This window comes from Platalea leucorodia (assembly GCF_965183815.1).
Source record: "Platalea leucorodia genome assembly, chromosome: 1".
NCBI classification, from domain to species: Eukaryota; Metazoa; Chordata; class Aves; order Pelecaniformes; family Threskiornithidae; genus Platalea; species Platalea leucorodia.
Window position 1 is genome coordinate 56,116,201 of NC_138823.1, and position 14,097 is coordinate 56,130,297.

General features: G+C 37.9%; 1 protein-coding gene across 3 annotated transcripts in view; it reads left to right on the plus strand.

Annotated features, from left to right (window-relative positions):
- Positions 1-14,097, plus strand: part of PTPRM (protein tyrosine phosphatase receptor type M) — a 490,843-nt gene that overhangs the window by 305,139 nt on the left and 171,607 nt on the right. The window contains exon 14 of one of the 3 annotated variants that reach the window (XM_082320958.1): positions 2,720-2,794. The exons of the other annotated variants lie outside the window; for them this stretch is intronic. Coding sequence (XP_082177084.1) covers positions 2,720-2,794 — 75 coding nt within the window. The remainder of the gene's footprint in view (positions 1-2,719; positions 2,795-14,097) is intronic. 3 annotated transcript variants of the gene reach the window in all.

The window sequence follows — 14,097 nt, forward strand, 5'->3', positions numbered from 1 at the left end:
AATTTTGAGCACAAAGAATAATCTCACTGACTACATTGCAACTATTCTGTCTTAAAGTAGACATGTAAGTATTTGACTGCATAAAGGCCTGTTGCCATAAAGTATGCCCTGTAAAACATGACAGTGCAGCCAACTGTCCACTTATTTCTTGAAAGCTTCTGCAGTTTCATTCCCATGGAATTTGAGGATTTCACCAAGCACATCGGCAGCCCTTCCTGGGATCCAGGTCACCCAAGGCAAACTCCAAGCTGCTCCACTGAGCCAGCTGAGCTTGGCCAAGCGACGTCGTTGTCTGTATTAAGGATGTGTGGTCAGCCTGTTTGAAGTCTGCCCTCAGGACCAATATGGGAGTTCAGAACCTGACATGAGCATAGCTATATAATTTCCTTTAATTATCCCAACTCCAGATAATCTAAAAGTTGTTCGTGCCCTTGAGACCTTCTTAAGATTACTGAGATTCTGTTTTATCGCTGAGTTTTTCAGTGTTCGTTCCATAGCCCACTGTAGGCTTTTGTATTTTTTGTTAAAATAAAAATAAATGAGTACATGTAATACAAAGATACAGAGCATTCTTGCCCAAGATCCAGCAGAACCCTTGAGCAGGTACTTCACTTTTCACTCCAGTTGGTGTCAACAGGAATAATGCATGTGCTTACTGTCAAGCATGTGCGCAGCTGGCACACACTAAACTGTGTTGCTGGATCAGAGCCAAAGTGCAGCAGGTAGCCTGTTATCCCATTGACAGGCTTCTTGTTAGAAAAGTACAGCTTAACTCCAGAAAAGTACAGCCTAACTCTACTGTGTCAAATGCACGTGTAGGGTCAGTAGCTGGATAATACTTCTGCCTTCCATCAATTCTGTTCTAAACAATCTCAATTTGTAACATTTTACAGAATGCTCTTGTTTTATGACCATTACAGTTTTACAAATTAAACCTCTGTTAAATGTGTTCTTTTAGAGATCATATAAAAATCCTGATTGCAATGACTGTAAGTGTAATTAAGGATCAGAATATTGGGTTTTGTAGAGCTGAAAGTTCTCCTCTTGCTTCTGCTGAAGTCAAAGGGAACTTTTCTACTGCCTTTGCTAGAAGAAGAATCAGACAGCATATTCTTGTGATGCGGAGTCTTCTGATCTTAGTTTTCTGTAGAGAAAGGCTTCTAGGACCTCTGTGACTATTTGGTGTATATACAAATGTGGAGACTGCAGGGTTTCCACTGCCATTATTTTTGACAAGATAATTAAACAAACAAACAAACAAAAATCAGGAAGAGATTTTTGTACCAGTGGTAATAAAGGTTGTCGTATTTTGCTTGAAATATGGTTTTCATATACCTACTCTTTCTTCAAGCTAAATGACTATAAAATCTCAGCAGACGAAGTTGAAAGCATTCCAAAACTCCTCCAAGTTTATTGCTATCAACTTTGTGGTGGTTTGTGATTTATATTAAGACTATATTTCCTGATGTGACTTACAACACTGTCTGGATAGAAACATCTTGGTTATCTCCTAGGAATCCAGTTCTCAAGAGGGAGACATCACTGTTCTAATTTTGCAATATTGGAAAGCTTTCATTAATTATGAGAGAGAAAAGGATATTATAATATTTTAAATCCAATAGCAACAATACTCTAGCAGCTACTATCAACACTGCATTTCAGTGTTGCAGAGGGATATTTCAAAATATTATGCAGCAGCAGTTTTGGGTTTAATTGTCTGCAGATGGTAGATGATCTATTTTCCTCACTCGTTGCCACATTTCTAATAGCACCCAGGCTGTTCTATGTAAATGAGTGATCTTTCATATAATTTTGTCCTTAATTTTCCAATATTTTTTCTTTGCATCATTCTCCAGCTGCATCATGTTGGATCTGACCTTTTAATTTTTTTTTATATTCCTTAATGTATATGTATCATAGTGTGCTTAACCATTTAGAGGCAATCATAGAACTGCTGGCAAACAAAGAAATATGAGATTTTATTAATGTGAGCCATGGTAATAGTTATCTGTACCAGTCAGTGATTGTTACAGCTCTGATAGAAAAGTCTGAATTCTTCAGGCACACAAACAATTCAGGTTTTTCAGCTTTTTCTTGTCTTAGTGGCAAAATGTGAACTTGAAACTCAGACCTCAAGCAGTTACATACATACCAAAGCGTGCCAACTCTCAGCGGTCGTTCTCTGTATGCTGAAAGTTAAGTATGTGTGTAGTGTGTGCATTTCCAGAAGACCCAAGTGGGTGCAAGAAAAATGAATCTTAGCTAGCTCGAAAATATTTTACTTGAAAATTATCTTAAAAAAGAATTATAGGAAAAACGTACTATTATGAAATAGGAAAACAAAAAGTGAAACTAGTTCAAATTACCTGGAGAAGTTAATACTAGAGTAATCTGAATAAGCAGTTAACTTTCACTTAGAAAGCCCAGTGCTGTGATTAGCAGAGCCAAAGAGTCTCCAGTTTCCTCAAATGCCTTACATGTAAATAATGTGCTTTGAGTCCTCTTCCTGAATGAAGGTCACATACGAAAGCTTATTAATTTGCAGAATAACCAAACTAACAACTGAAGATGAAAAGGAACTTGTGGGAGTTTTTTGGTTTTTATTTGTAAGAAGTTCAGACAATGAACTATTGACCAAGATTCTTCTTGCTGGCCTAGCTTCAGTCTGGCTTTTTTTTCCCCTCATGCATGCTGACCTGGAAATCTTCCTTTGCCTTAGCTGCGATAATCGTGACTCAGCTTACAACACCATACATTCGCATCGCCCCTGCTGCAGGCGACGACCAGCTAACAGGTCAGATGTTCAAGTATAGACAAGTCATCATGCCCATTTTGTCTCATTTTCTTTGGCTCCTTTTCCCTGACGGTTTCTTCATTCTCTGCTCATAAATAGTTTTCTATGTTAAAAGTTTCTTTTTGTTTATAAATTTTTCTTCAGCTCCATTAAATTCAATTGTGTGCTTGGCACCAAAACTTACACACACATCCCTGTACGTACAACTCCGCTGCATGTGCCCATTGTGTGTGTGATCTGTGGAATGTTCCTTCAAGCCTGATGTTGTAAAGAGATCCAGTCTTGCTCCATCCGTAAAGTAAATGACAGTTTGAATATAGATATGTATCTGTGTACCTGTTTATTTTTTTCTGTATTATTAGATCAAGACACTAGAATTTCTAAATAATTTAGGCTCAAGAGTTGCATGTGTAAGTTAGGACAAAGATCTTGTATTAATGGATTTTTTTTTACTGCAGAATGTTGGGAAGATCATATTTTCTAGCAATATTCAATATGCAAAAAATTAAAGAAATAAAATTGATTTCTTTTTAATTATGTCATACATGAGTTCCAGGATTAAAACAAAATAACATAGCATGTGACATACGAGAATGAACAAGACCGTAAGGTTTTTAAATCTAATTGTCGAAGTAAACTCAGTACGCAAGTGAGACAATTATTAGGCTGTGTGTGGCTTGAAGGCCAGTTCAGAACGTACCAGAAAATCTTTATGAACTTGGGGAAATGATTGATTTTGTCAGAAAATAAACACACGCATAAAGCTTTTAAGGGATTTGGAAACCTTTTTATTCTCAAACAGAATCAAAGAGCATTAAAAACTCTAGAATCTAAGGTGAGTTTGATGGAATATGTAACAGGGGAAGTTAGACCTAGTCCATCAGCATTTAGCATATGTTAAAATCATTGCATTTTTCAAGAATACTGGCATAGTTACTTGGGAAGCATGTAAATATTGCTACCGGGGTGTCTAAGGGACGAGGAGGAGTTTGGATGTTTAGCATCTGGATACTGCTATAGTCAGTAAGAGACAGTTAAATGATTCAGCTTAAGATAAGAGGATTAGTGACATGTCTGCTATAGCTTTTAATTCTGGGGTATGTGTTATAATAACAAAGCTGAGTGATCCATAATGCCCAAGTTGCCATGTCAATCAAAACAAAGTCGTTGCATGTATATTTGTGTTATGTAATAACATATGAACTAACCAGAATAACGTATTTAGATGATGCCAGGAAGTCCTAGCTTGTTCTTATTAGTGCTGCTTGCCAGAAGCTCTGTCCACACACATTTTTATAGCTCAATTATTTTTTTACTTGAGAGTACAAATGAAGCTTTGAAGAGACAAGGAACACCTTTTCCATATCCTTGAACTTCAACAAGTTTTTGATTTCTTCATCACAGGATTCAGATAGGCTTATATATTTTTCCATATGGAAAATTAATGTTTTTGTTCTCTTACTTTGTTTTTGTTTGTTTTAATGCAAAATTGGGTAGCTACAGGAAACACTGGAGATATGCCTGTTCCACAAGAAGGAGATGGCTATAGTAGTTAACAATGAGAGAACAGAGATATAGCTAGCACAGGACAGCCAGCAAAGTATTTATTTGGTTGCTTTGTCACTGGTGGCTCATAGCATTGGCACTCTGTGGTTGTCTGTCAGATTTGTGACTTTTATTTCCTTTTTTTTTTTTTTAAATCTGTTCTACCAGAAACTAATTTTTATAGTGAAAAAGAAAGTATCAAATGATACCTGCAAACAGAATTTATGGCTATCTGTGAAATGTATTAAAAAGCTTCTGAAATCCCCTCATCATTTTTGCAGCCCCTTCTCATGCTTGAAAGACTGTGTCATCAAAAGGAAAGAAGAATCTTTCTCCTTCTCAGTTGCCACAACTGCAGTAGGGAGTGAAAAAACCTCACCAAGCCCACCTGGTTGGTCCCATGACAGCAACAGGAATTCATGTTTTCCTACAGAGACAACTGTGTAGGGGTCCTTTAGGCCAGCTTTTCAACTTCAGGACAGTACAGCAATAATGGTATCTGAAGTATCCATAAGGAACCCGAAGACTTTCTTAAAGGAGGTTTACAGGAGCTGGATGTAGCTGGGCTGCATCAAAAGAATTGTGACCAGCAGGTTGAGGGAGGTGAATCTCCCCCTCTACTCCGCTCTGGTGAGACCCCACCTGCAGTACTGAGTTCAGCTCTGCGGCCCCCAACATAAGAAGGACATGGGCCTGTTGGAGCAGGTCCAGAGGAGGGCCACAAAGATGGTCAGAGGGCTGGAGCACTTCCCCTGTGAGGACAAGGCTGAGAGAGTTGGGGTTGTTCAGCCTGGAGAAGAGAAGGCTCCGGGGAGACCTTATAGCAGCCTTCCAGTACCTGAAGGGGGCCTACAAGAAAGCTGGAGAGAGACTTTTTACAAGGGCATGTAGTGATAGGACAAGGGGTAATGGCTACAAACTGAAAGAGGGTAGATTTAGATTAGATATAAGGAAGCAAATCTTCGTTATGAGGGTGGTGAGGCACTGGACCAGGGTGCCCAGAGAAGTTGTGGATGCCCCATCCCTGGAAGTGTTCAAGGCCAGGTTGCATGGGGCTTTGAGCAATCTGGTGTAGTGGAAGGTGTCTCTGCCCATAGCAGGGGGGTTGGACTAGATGATCTTTAAGGTCCCTTCCAACCCAAACCATTCTATGATTTTGTGATTCTGTGGACTGGACATGAGGAAGCAGGGAATGATGCACATTCTCCCTACACTTTTCTCCTACAAATTCCCAAACTGTGGAAAGGATCTAGAAGTAAAAGGACTTCTTTATGTGTAAATCATAGGATTGTTGCTAACGGTAGTTACCACAAGCCCTACAGCTGTAACTGTTAAATAATGCTACTTAGCATTTTCTATTTAGTGCCTTTTCCTCACTTCTTTGCTCAGCACCAAAGTAATTACATTTGAGATCAAGAAATTACTTTTGTCTTTTAGCATTTGAGGAGATACATAACTGGCAGTGGGGAGATTAGGGCTGGGATTTTCTTTTTTTCAGGTGGGAAGTTAATGCTTCTTGCATAATGAAAATTTAAAATCTTGGCTGCATTCCTGAATATTGTTACCAATTTTGAAAGGTCTTCCTCTTCAGAAAGATCATGATAATACAGCTCGGCTTTCAAGTCAACTCTACTTGCACTTATTTCCTCTGCCCTCATCATCAACTCATCCTGGCCCTTACTGGTGCAGTTTATAAACAATGCATTATTAGTTCCTCTTTGTCCTTCCTTTCTTCTTCCTTTTCATATAAAATTAAGATGACTTCCATTTATAGGATTACCTGCTATTTGCCCTAAGTATCTTGACAACCACTCCTTGCTTCATTACTCCTTTGCAGCCTGTAGCAAAAGGAACTTTTCCTTGCAGTTGTGCTTAAATACCTACCATGTAGTTGTCCTTAGGTTATAGTATAATATAACATGCTGTAAAGGCAACTGTGTGATTTTGATTCTTACAAGCCAAAATAGGCAAATTAGTGTTGTTAGTATTAGTGAATACAATATTATCACTGATTTAATAACTCTAGTAACTAAGGAATTCAAGTTTGGGGGATAGTGTGTAGCTTTCAGTGTTAACCTTACAAAAAGTAACTAACTTGAAATCCACTCAATTGACCCTACCCTCCAACAGGTAGGGAGAATATCTAACTATCTAACATCTGTCAGCCAGGAGAAAAGACTATGTATACATGAAGCATAATAGTCCTCATGATACCGTCTCCATGTTTTCATAAACAAATAAGGTTTAACAGTACAGTTGAAATCATGTAGAAGGTTAACAAAAAACTTATCACATATGTAAGTGACTGTATGATCTCGACTTTAAAGTTGAATAACAAATCCATGTTTTTGAGAAAGCCTGAAAGCATTTGCAGTTTGCTTCACTATTTTGTAAGAGACACTTCATGTAGTAAGTTTAAATTGGCCATATTTGGTATTCACTTGGCCCTCATCTATTTTGTTCTGTCTGCATTCTGATAAAATAGCATGCTTGGAATTATGATTAGGGTGTTCATTCTTTCAGGCGTTTTCTTAATTGTTGAAATATGTCTGAGCTACTTATATTTAAATTAAAGTATTTCCATTTGTGATTTAGTGGGGCAGCCACTACTTTACTGGATATTATTAAGACTGATTTCCATAGAACGCCCTTTTTACTACCCATTGTTAATTACACATGCAGCTGGAAGGGAGAGTTCTGTATTGTACACTCTTCATAGATTAAATTCTTGGTACAAATAAGATACAACAAAATATGTCAGAAGTTTTGTAGAATAACTGATACTTAAGAATTGGGAAGAATTTTTTAAAAAAGATAGTGGCAATCTTAAAGCTTAATTGATTTTTACCCTGCATACCTTAAGGTCTAGATGAGCAGCATATTTTATAACCATGTTAATAGCAGCCATAAAATAATCCCAGTTGGTTTCTTCTCCCTTATGAAGTTAGCAGCATAATAAAATATACAGATTTCTTCAGATGTGTCTTCAATACATAGGCAGATTTATTTATTTATTTATTGTTGTAGTCTGGGTCAGATTCTGTTCTCAGCCATTCCACTGAAAAAATGAAAAAGTTCACCTGAAATCATTGATTGATTAAATCACATTCTCATTGTTTGTTTTTTTTTTTTTTTATGCCAAGGGATTTACTCCAGATTTATACAGCATTACTGAAAACACTATTTGTTTATTAACACAAAAACCAGCGGTATGAATTTGAGGAGTGTTTTCCTATCTATCTAGTTTGTTGTCCTTTACAATGCACTTGAGGTATAGCAACACGGGCTGGACAGACATTCACATTCATTTTTCTGAATCCTGAACCATGTAACATTGATTCAGATGTATTCTGACATGTTGAAACTTGAAGTGCTATTTTGGGTAATGGAGAACCCATGATTTCCTAGTTGAGACTACAGTGCTGTCTGTAATAACAAAGGTATGTGCAGATATATCTGTCTGGAGGTTGAATACACCATTTTAGGAGTTTATTCTTCTCTTGGTACTTCTGAACAGCATTTACATCTGTGGCAGTTGTGGATAGTTATCCAGGGGAGAGCGAGCACCTATATGGTGTAATGCCAAAGCCGTATTACGATGCTGTTGCAAGGCCAGGTGACAAGGAAAGCAGAGTGAGAATGGATCTGACTCTCCAAAGTGAAATTCTAAGCCTGTTTTTACATGATGGCCCCAGCGATTGTTGTACTGATTGTTCAAGGATTCTGGTCCTCTTGCTCAGCTGGGCAGAATGCAAAGCAAAAGGAAATCTTCCTACTTTCTGCAGCACCGGCTGAATGCATTTCAATGGGCTGCAGTGTCACTTGTGATTTATTGCCCATTTTTGTTCTTTTATGTGTTATATTTGTCATTTTTGCAGTGACAGTTTCATCTATAAAACAGTATAGTTACAAGAAAATGTTAAGAGGATACAGGAGTACCATGGGAGCTACTGTTTCCTTTTCTCCCTTTTTTTTTCCCTAGTACATTACAGAGTCAAATGTCAGGTTTTCTGTTTTTAAGACCGTGCAGCCAAAGCATCTAGGATTTTAAACATCAGTACATTTTCCCCAGAACACCTGAAGAAGAGCTGAAGTTAAACAATTAGACAAAGAGGGCCTAAAAATAATGCTGATAACAATTCACAAATGCTGAAATAACCCTTAAGATAAATACAAGCCCTTTCCAGCTGTAGTCAATAGAGAACTGAGCTGATTAGAAGTCAGTTACAACTGTGATTCTATGACCAATATTAAGTACTCTAGTTCCTGTTTTACAATAATAAGAATTTCTACATGGTTTTCTGAAAATTAATTAGCAGCCTTAGTTTTTAATGTGTTCAAGTCATTACAGAAACGCCAGAGGCTCTGATCAGGGGTTCAGGACCTCCTCCCATTCAGCTCCTCTTACTCTGAACAGACTGGGTTGGGGACAGTGGAACCTTTGCAACGCTCCTGCATGAACAGGAGAGTAGGGAGGATAAACTGCAGAGGGTCATACCAGCAGTTCTGCTCTGGCCACTGATGCTTATGGTTGGCCAAGGAGGTATGGGTCCATTAGCCACCCTCGCACTGTATCGCCAGAGCCAGTGGTATTACAGACCTGGGACAAGAATGGCTGGAGAAGATCCCATGACCTAGAAGAAAGTATCAGTCTTTCCCTACCTTTTAGGAAGGACAAGTAGCGTAATTAGGCATGTTTTGCACTGTAGAAGCTGTCTTTTATCCAGAGGAGTTAAAAAGTTGGTTGCTACAATGTTAATAGTCAATCGTTACAGGAGCTGCGTTACATCCCTCAGGTACATAACTGATTTGGAAATTTGAGTGTTCCAGTCCATAGCTGAGAGAAGAATATAATTCCAAGTGTCAGCGTCAAATACCTCTTTCATGAAGAAAGTGAAACAAAATTTAACTTAAGCCACTAAAGATGAGTCTGTTCGGTTCATCCTAGCTTGAAAAATAATCTGCTCAGTAATGTGTAATCTTAATATGAGGATATCTATGAGGCTGTTTGAGGTTGGACTGTGGAGGAAGGCACTTTCCTTTATCTCATTACAGAGAATGGAAACCCAGTCATGAAAATGACAATATGAATGAACTGACCATGATAAATTCTTAACAAACTGAAAGAATCTGTGCCATCTGTGTGGTACCGGTCAGTATCACATCTAATCCAAAATATTTCAACATCAGCAATCTACAGAGAAGCAGAAAATATAAAACAAAGCAAAAATACCAGTAGGTATTTTTTAGAGCGTGGTTGTATGTCATATAGTGTGTTATTTCGTTTCTGCATAAAAAAATATGCCTCTGATTTTTACATTCAAAGCAGAACATGTTTTGCATGTACCACAATGAAAAATTAAGGAGAGACAAGGGAAGAAAGAGAAACTCAGAGATATAATTAGTAACTAAAAAAACCTGTGAATTTCAATGTTTCCCATCTGTAGTTATTGACTGTATTCATAAAATGCTAAGCAATTAGAATTTTAATTTTAAAGAAAATGTGGGACCAGTTGTGGGTAAAATAACCTGTAGTTCTTAGGAACTGCAAATCTGGTGTTTGTATCACTGGAGAGTTTAACAAATGTGTAATGCAATATTACATTGATTACCTCTGTGTTAATGTATAGGTGAACGTTAAAATATGTTACAGTTAAATAGGGTAGTACAGCAAAGAGGAGAGTAATGCTGTCGACTTTAATCAAACGACACAGAACATACTACCTTGGGCAAATAATGTTTCAGCAATTCACTCAGTTTAGATTCCTTGAAATAACTGCAATCTTAATAAATATCTAATCTGCATTTGTCTGCTTGGAGTAAGAACTCAACACTATGCAAGCCATGAGTGTAGTTATTGATGGGTTTTTAACACCTGCTTCCCCAGCCATTGTATTGAAAATGTCCTTTTCTGTAGTAATGTGAGTTTGACTGCAAGAGCCGATGATTTTAGAGCTCTGGGAGAGGCATTCAAGTATATGTGTGCATTTTCAAGTCTTTATTTTTACAAAACTTTGAAGTTTAATTTCCTTCTCTTCATCTGATTTTCTGTTATTGCTGACCACTAAGAAGTTTTTGTGTAAATAGAAAACTCCCATGCAAATGGAAGTTGAGTCACAGTTTTGCATAAAAGTGAGTGGAAATTGCTGTCTCACATGGTTTCAAGGTGACAAGAGGGGAAATACAGTAGTTTCAGGTTCTGTTTCATCTTTTGAGTTCACATCGGAAACACAAAGGGAAACAGAGGAAAAATGGTAAATTGGCATTGGTCAGAAGCACACAAAGTATTCCTGAAACCTTTTTGAAGCAAAATGGTTATATTTTGCACTTTTCAGTATGCTGTCATTGAATTGGACAGCTTCTGGTTATGACTAAATGTGTCGATAATTAAAAGTGATATGAAAAGAACTGATGAGAAAAATGTCTATTTAAGGCCTTCTTAATCAAATAGGACAGACGGAGATTTTTCTGTAACCCCTAAAACCTACAGGAAATATATGAAAGAATGAAATGTAAATCAGTGATAACCATTCAGAGGAGGCCTAGTCTGTTCTTGTCCCTGTACTAGAATCTTGGTTCATCTAACATTGCTTCAGTTTGGACAGGTTTTTATTGGCAATACTGTAAGTGCTTCTGAAATGTGAACAAAAGAATTGCTACACAGTATTGGCAGAAAGACAGGTTTAGAATTCTGTGGAATTATTTTTCCTTTCTTGTGCTGATTCTCCTTTCCAGTTCCTCTAGCCAACCTTCCTGCCCCAAAACACTGTTGTCTCTGGAAATGCTTTAAAAAAGAAATTTTATGTCTTTTTTCCTGCTTTTTATAAATGTATCACGAATATATTTTTACCTTTCTGTGTGCATCATTGCATGTATGATTCCACTTATCTTTGAGTAGCATGAGCTATGTTATGCTTTCCTCCAGAAAATAGGTAGGTAGTGAGTAATGATAAGTAAATTCTGAGCGCATGATAGCTTTTGAAGGGTTTCTGAAGAACCCTTCATAAGGGATACAATGTGGAGGGAGGCTGGTAGAATGTCAGCCTCATCTATGAGCCAGTGGCAGCATAAACCAAAAAATGGCGGACTTACCACTGGGATTCCTGTACTACATTGTCCGTCTGCCCCCGCCCCTATCCCTCCTAATGGCAAAGTAACCAGGGCTTCACTGACTTCCTGCTTGGAACTGTTCATTACTGTTCCTGTAGTTAAGTCCTCAGTTGCAGCAAGATCTACCTCACTCCACTACTTCCTACCCATAGCTTCAGGTTACTCAGTTCCCATGCTGGATGTGATCCCTTGCATTCACGGATGGAAAATAAAACAGTTGTGTTTGTCCATGCCAAGAACATCTAGTTCTGTAGGTGAGTTTCACCCTGAGTAGGTCAGCTCCAGAAACATTACTCTGATTTGACTTCACATCTTCCCTGCCTGGTGGAGGCCAACAGAGTACTAGCAAAACCACATTTTACCTCCTCTTCAGGCTTCAAATCCACACCTTTCCTGTTTGTAGAAGATAGTTGAAATAAACTTTCAGGGATGTTTGATATTAGTTGACACTTTTCAGTATAGTTTCAGGAGTAGATCTAGTGTTGAAAGCATGAGCGTCCACCAGACGTCTCCTTCAGCGACAGGTCAAATTCAAATGTCCCTTGTAAGGGTGATGATAAGTTATCCACTACTTCTATAGGAGTGGCTAGAAAATGGTGCTGGCTTGCTTAGAAAATGCATTATGTGTGGACAGGATCAGTCTGGAATGGCTGCTTTCATTTGCTTAGAGCTAATTTGAGTGAGTCACTCTTCTACCCCGAGTACTGTTGGCTTGAGGTTATGTAGAGAACCATAAAGTCAAATGTTTTAGTGCTAAAAGCTCCCATTGTTGTACATTATACCTCTAGGAGTTCTTGTTCACAACAGTCAGATTTATAAGATGCAGTTGCACTTCCAGTGGCTGCAAGTGGGACCTCTTTCACACAGCATCAGCTGGTAACCAGCCCTACATTTCCAAGTACTGAGACACCTGCAGTTCCAGCCCTTGTTGGTGCCTCTTTCTCAGACCTCCTCATCCCTATTCAGTATGAGACCTACATCTATACAGCTAATTTGACGCAAATATGTTCTCATTACTCCTCAGTCAACCTTGATCAGAAATTTGCATCTCATGAAGTCACATTGACCTTTGTTGTGTTTGGGTAGTCAGAGAGCAGTTTGATAAAGAAGCCCAGTTTCTTCTTTCCGTAGTAGTCAGGAGGATTTTATCTTTTATTTCAGTGGTGAAGTCTGTCTTTCAAATATGCTGCCATGACCTTTCCTTTTGTTGCCATAAAGGTCTGTGAAGTGCACCATTGTGGCTGCTTCTTTGGCCACACAGAGTGAGTACTTACAAATATGTAACCAAACTTTTCCCTTTATAAAATAGACTAAAGCGGGGGGGTGGGGGGGTGAATACCCTTTAGAGGCATTGGAAAGTTTAAGGTTCCAAAGACTTTATATTTTTTCCTTAGGAAATTATTTATTTCACCATGTCTGTGTATTCTAGACTTGTTATTAATTTCTGGTTGCGGTGTAGCTGTTGAGTATGCTTTAAACATCCCTTAGTAATCTCAGTGCTATTAAAGTGTGAGGACTTTCTTTCTTCCAGTATGAGTGAGGGGTTCCAACTGCTTGAATGCCCACTGGAGAGGAAAATTTTTATGAATTTTAATTATTTACGTTTCCTTGATTAAGAGAAAAGGGAAAAAAAGAGCTAGTAGAGAGGTTGGTGGGTTTGTTGCAAAGGAGCAAATGAGCTGTTTATCAAGGCTTGCTTGCTTGTTTTCCTGTAAGTCCTGTTTTTAAAAAACACAGTCCCCAGAAAAATCTAATCTAAGGAGCCTGGAATAAAATCCCATTAAAAAATAGATTGTGATGAGACCAAAAGATATGTGTCAAACTGGAAACTTTATTTGTTTTAGGCATGTTTTGTAAAGAATGTTATTATTCCTGACAACCAGAAACACAGATGTTTAGCAAAAAAAGTCTTTTTGCTCCCATGCACCAACATGAATCATCCACCAGTGAGAGATACTGTTCATTTGATAGTCAGTTAAATGAGTCATATTCATCAGTGAAGAAGTTCTTTGCATTTCTTTTCATGCAGTTCTTTGTCACTTATATTTACATTTTTCTAAAGAATATCACAAACAAAATTAATAATTCATAATTATTGTTACACAGTGGAGCCTTATTTTGATAGTCCCTTCTTAGCATAGATCTTTTGACAAGGCTGGTTTTCCTTGCATTTAAAAAACACCAAATAAACAATGTACCAAATCAGCATGGTTGTCTTATGGAAGTACAGAAAACTTTTTTGGAAAAGGAAGATCTGTACACAGCAATATGTATTTTACTGATGATCATAAATTACAGAGAAGATACTTCCCTGCTAAAATATAAGTGTTGTTTGCCCTCTTTCCCAGATATTCAAAAAATAAATTTAGTGAGCACTACACATCATAGGAGGGAAAATCAGGAGACATCAATTTCAACACTTAAATGGCTCCTGTGCTCAGCAAAACAGAAAGAAAACATAATCCCTGCCCCGTGGAAAAAGCAGTTTATACGTGAACATTTCCAAAAGAAGCCAGGAACAGAAAGGGAAAAATACTGTAAAAAGTGAAGTAAAGCAGACCTTACTCTGAGGCATTTACAAAACTAATATATTCAAAGCATGGAGTAGAGAGAGAAAACTGAAAAAAATACTGATGAAAACCACCTTC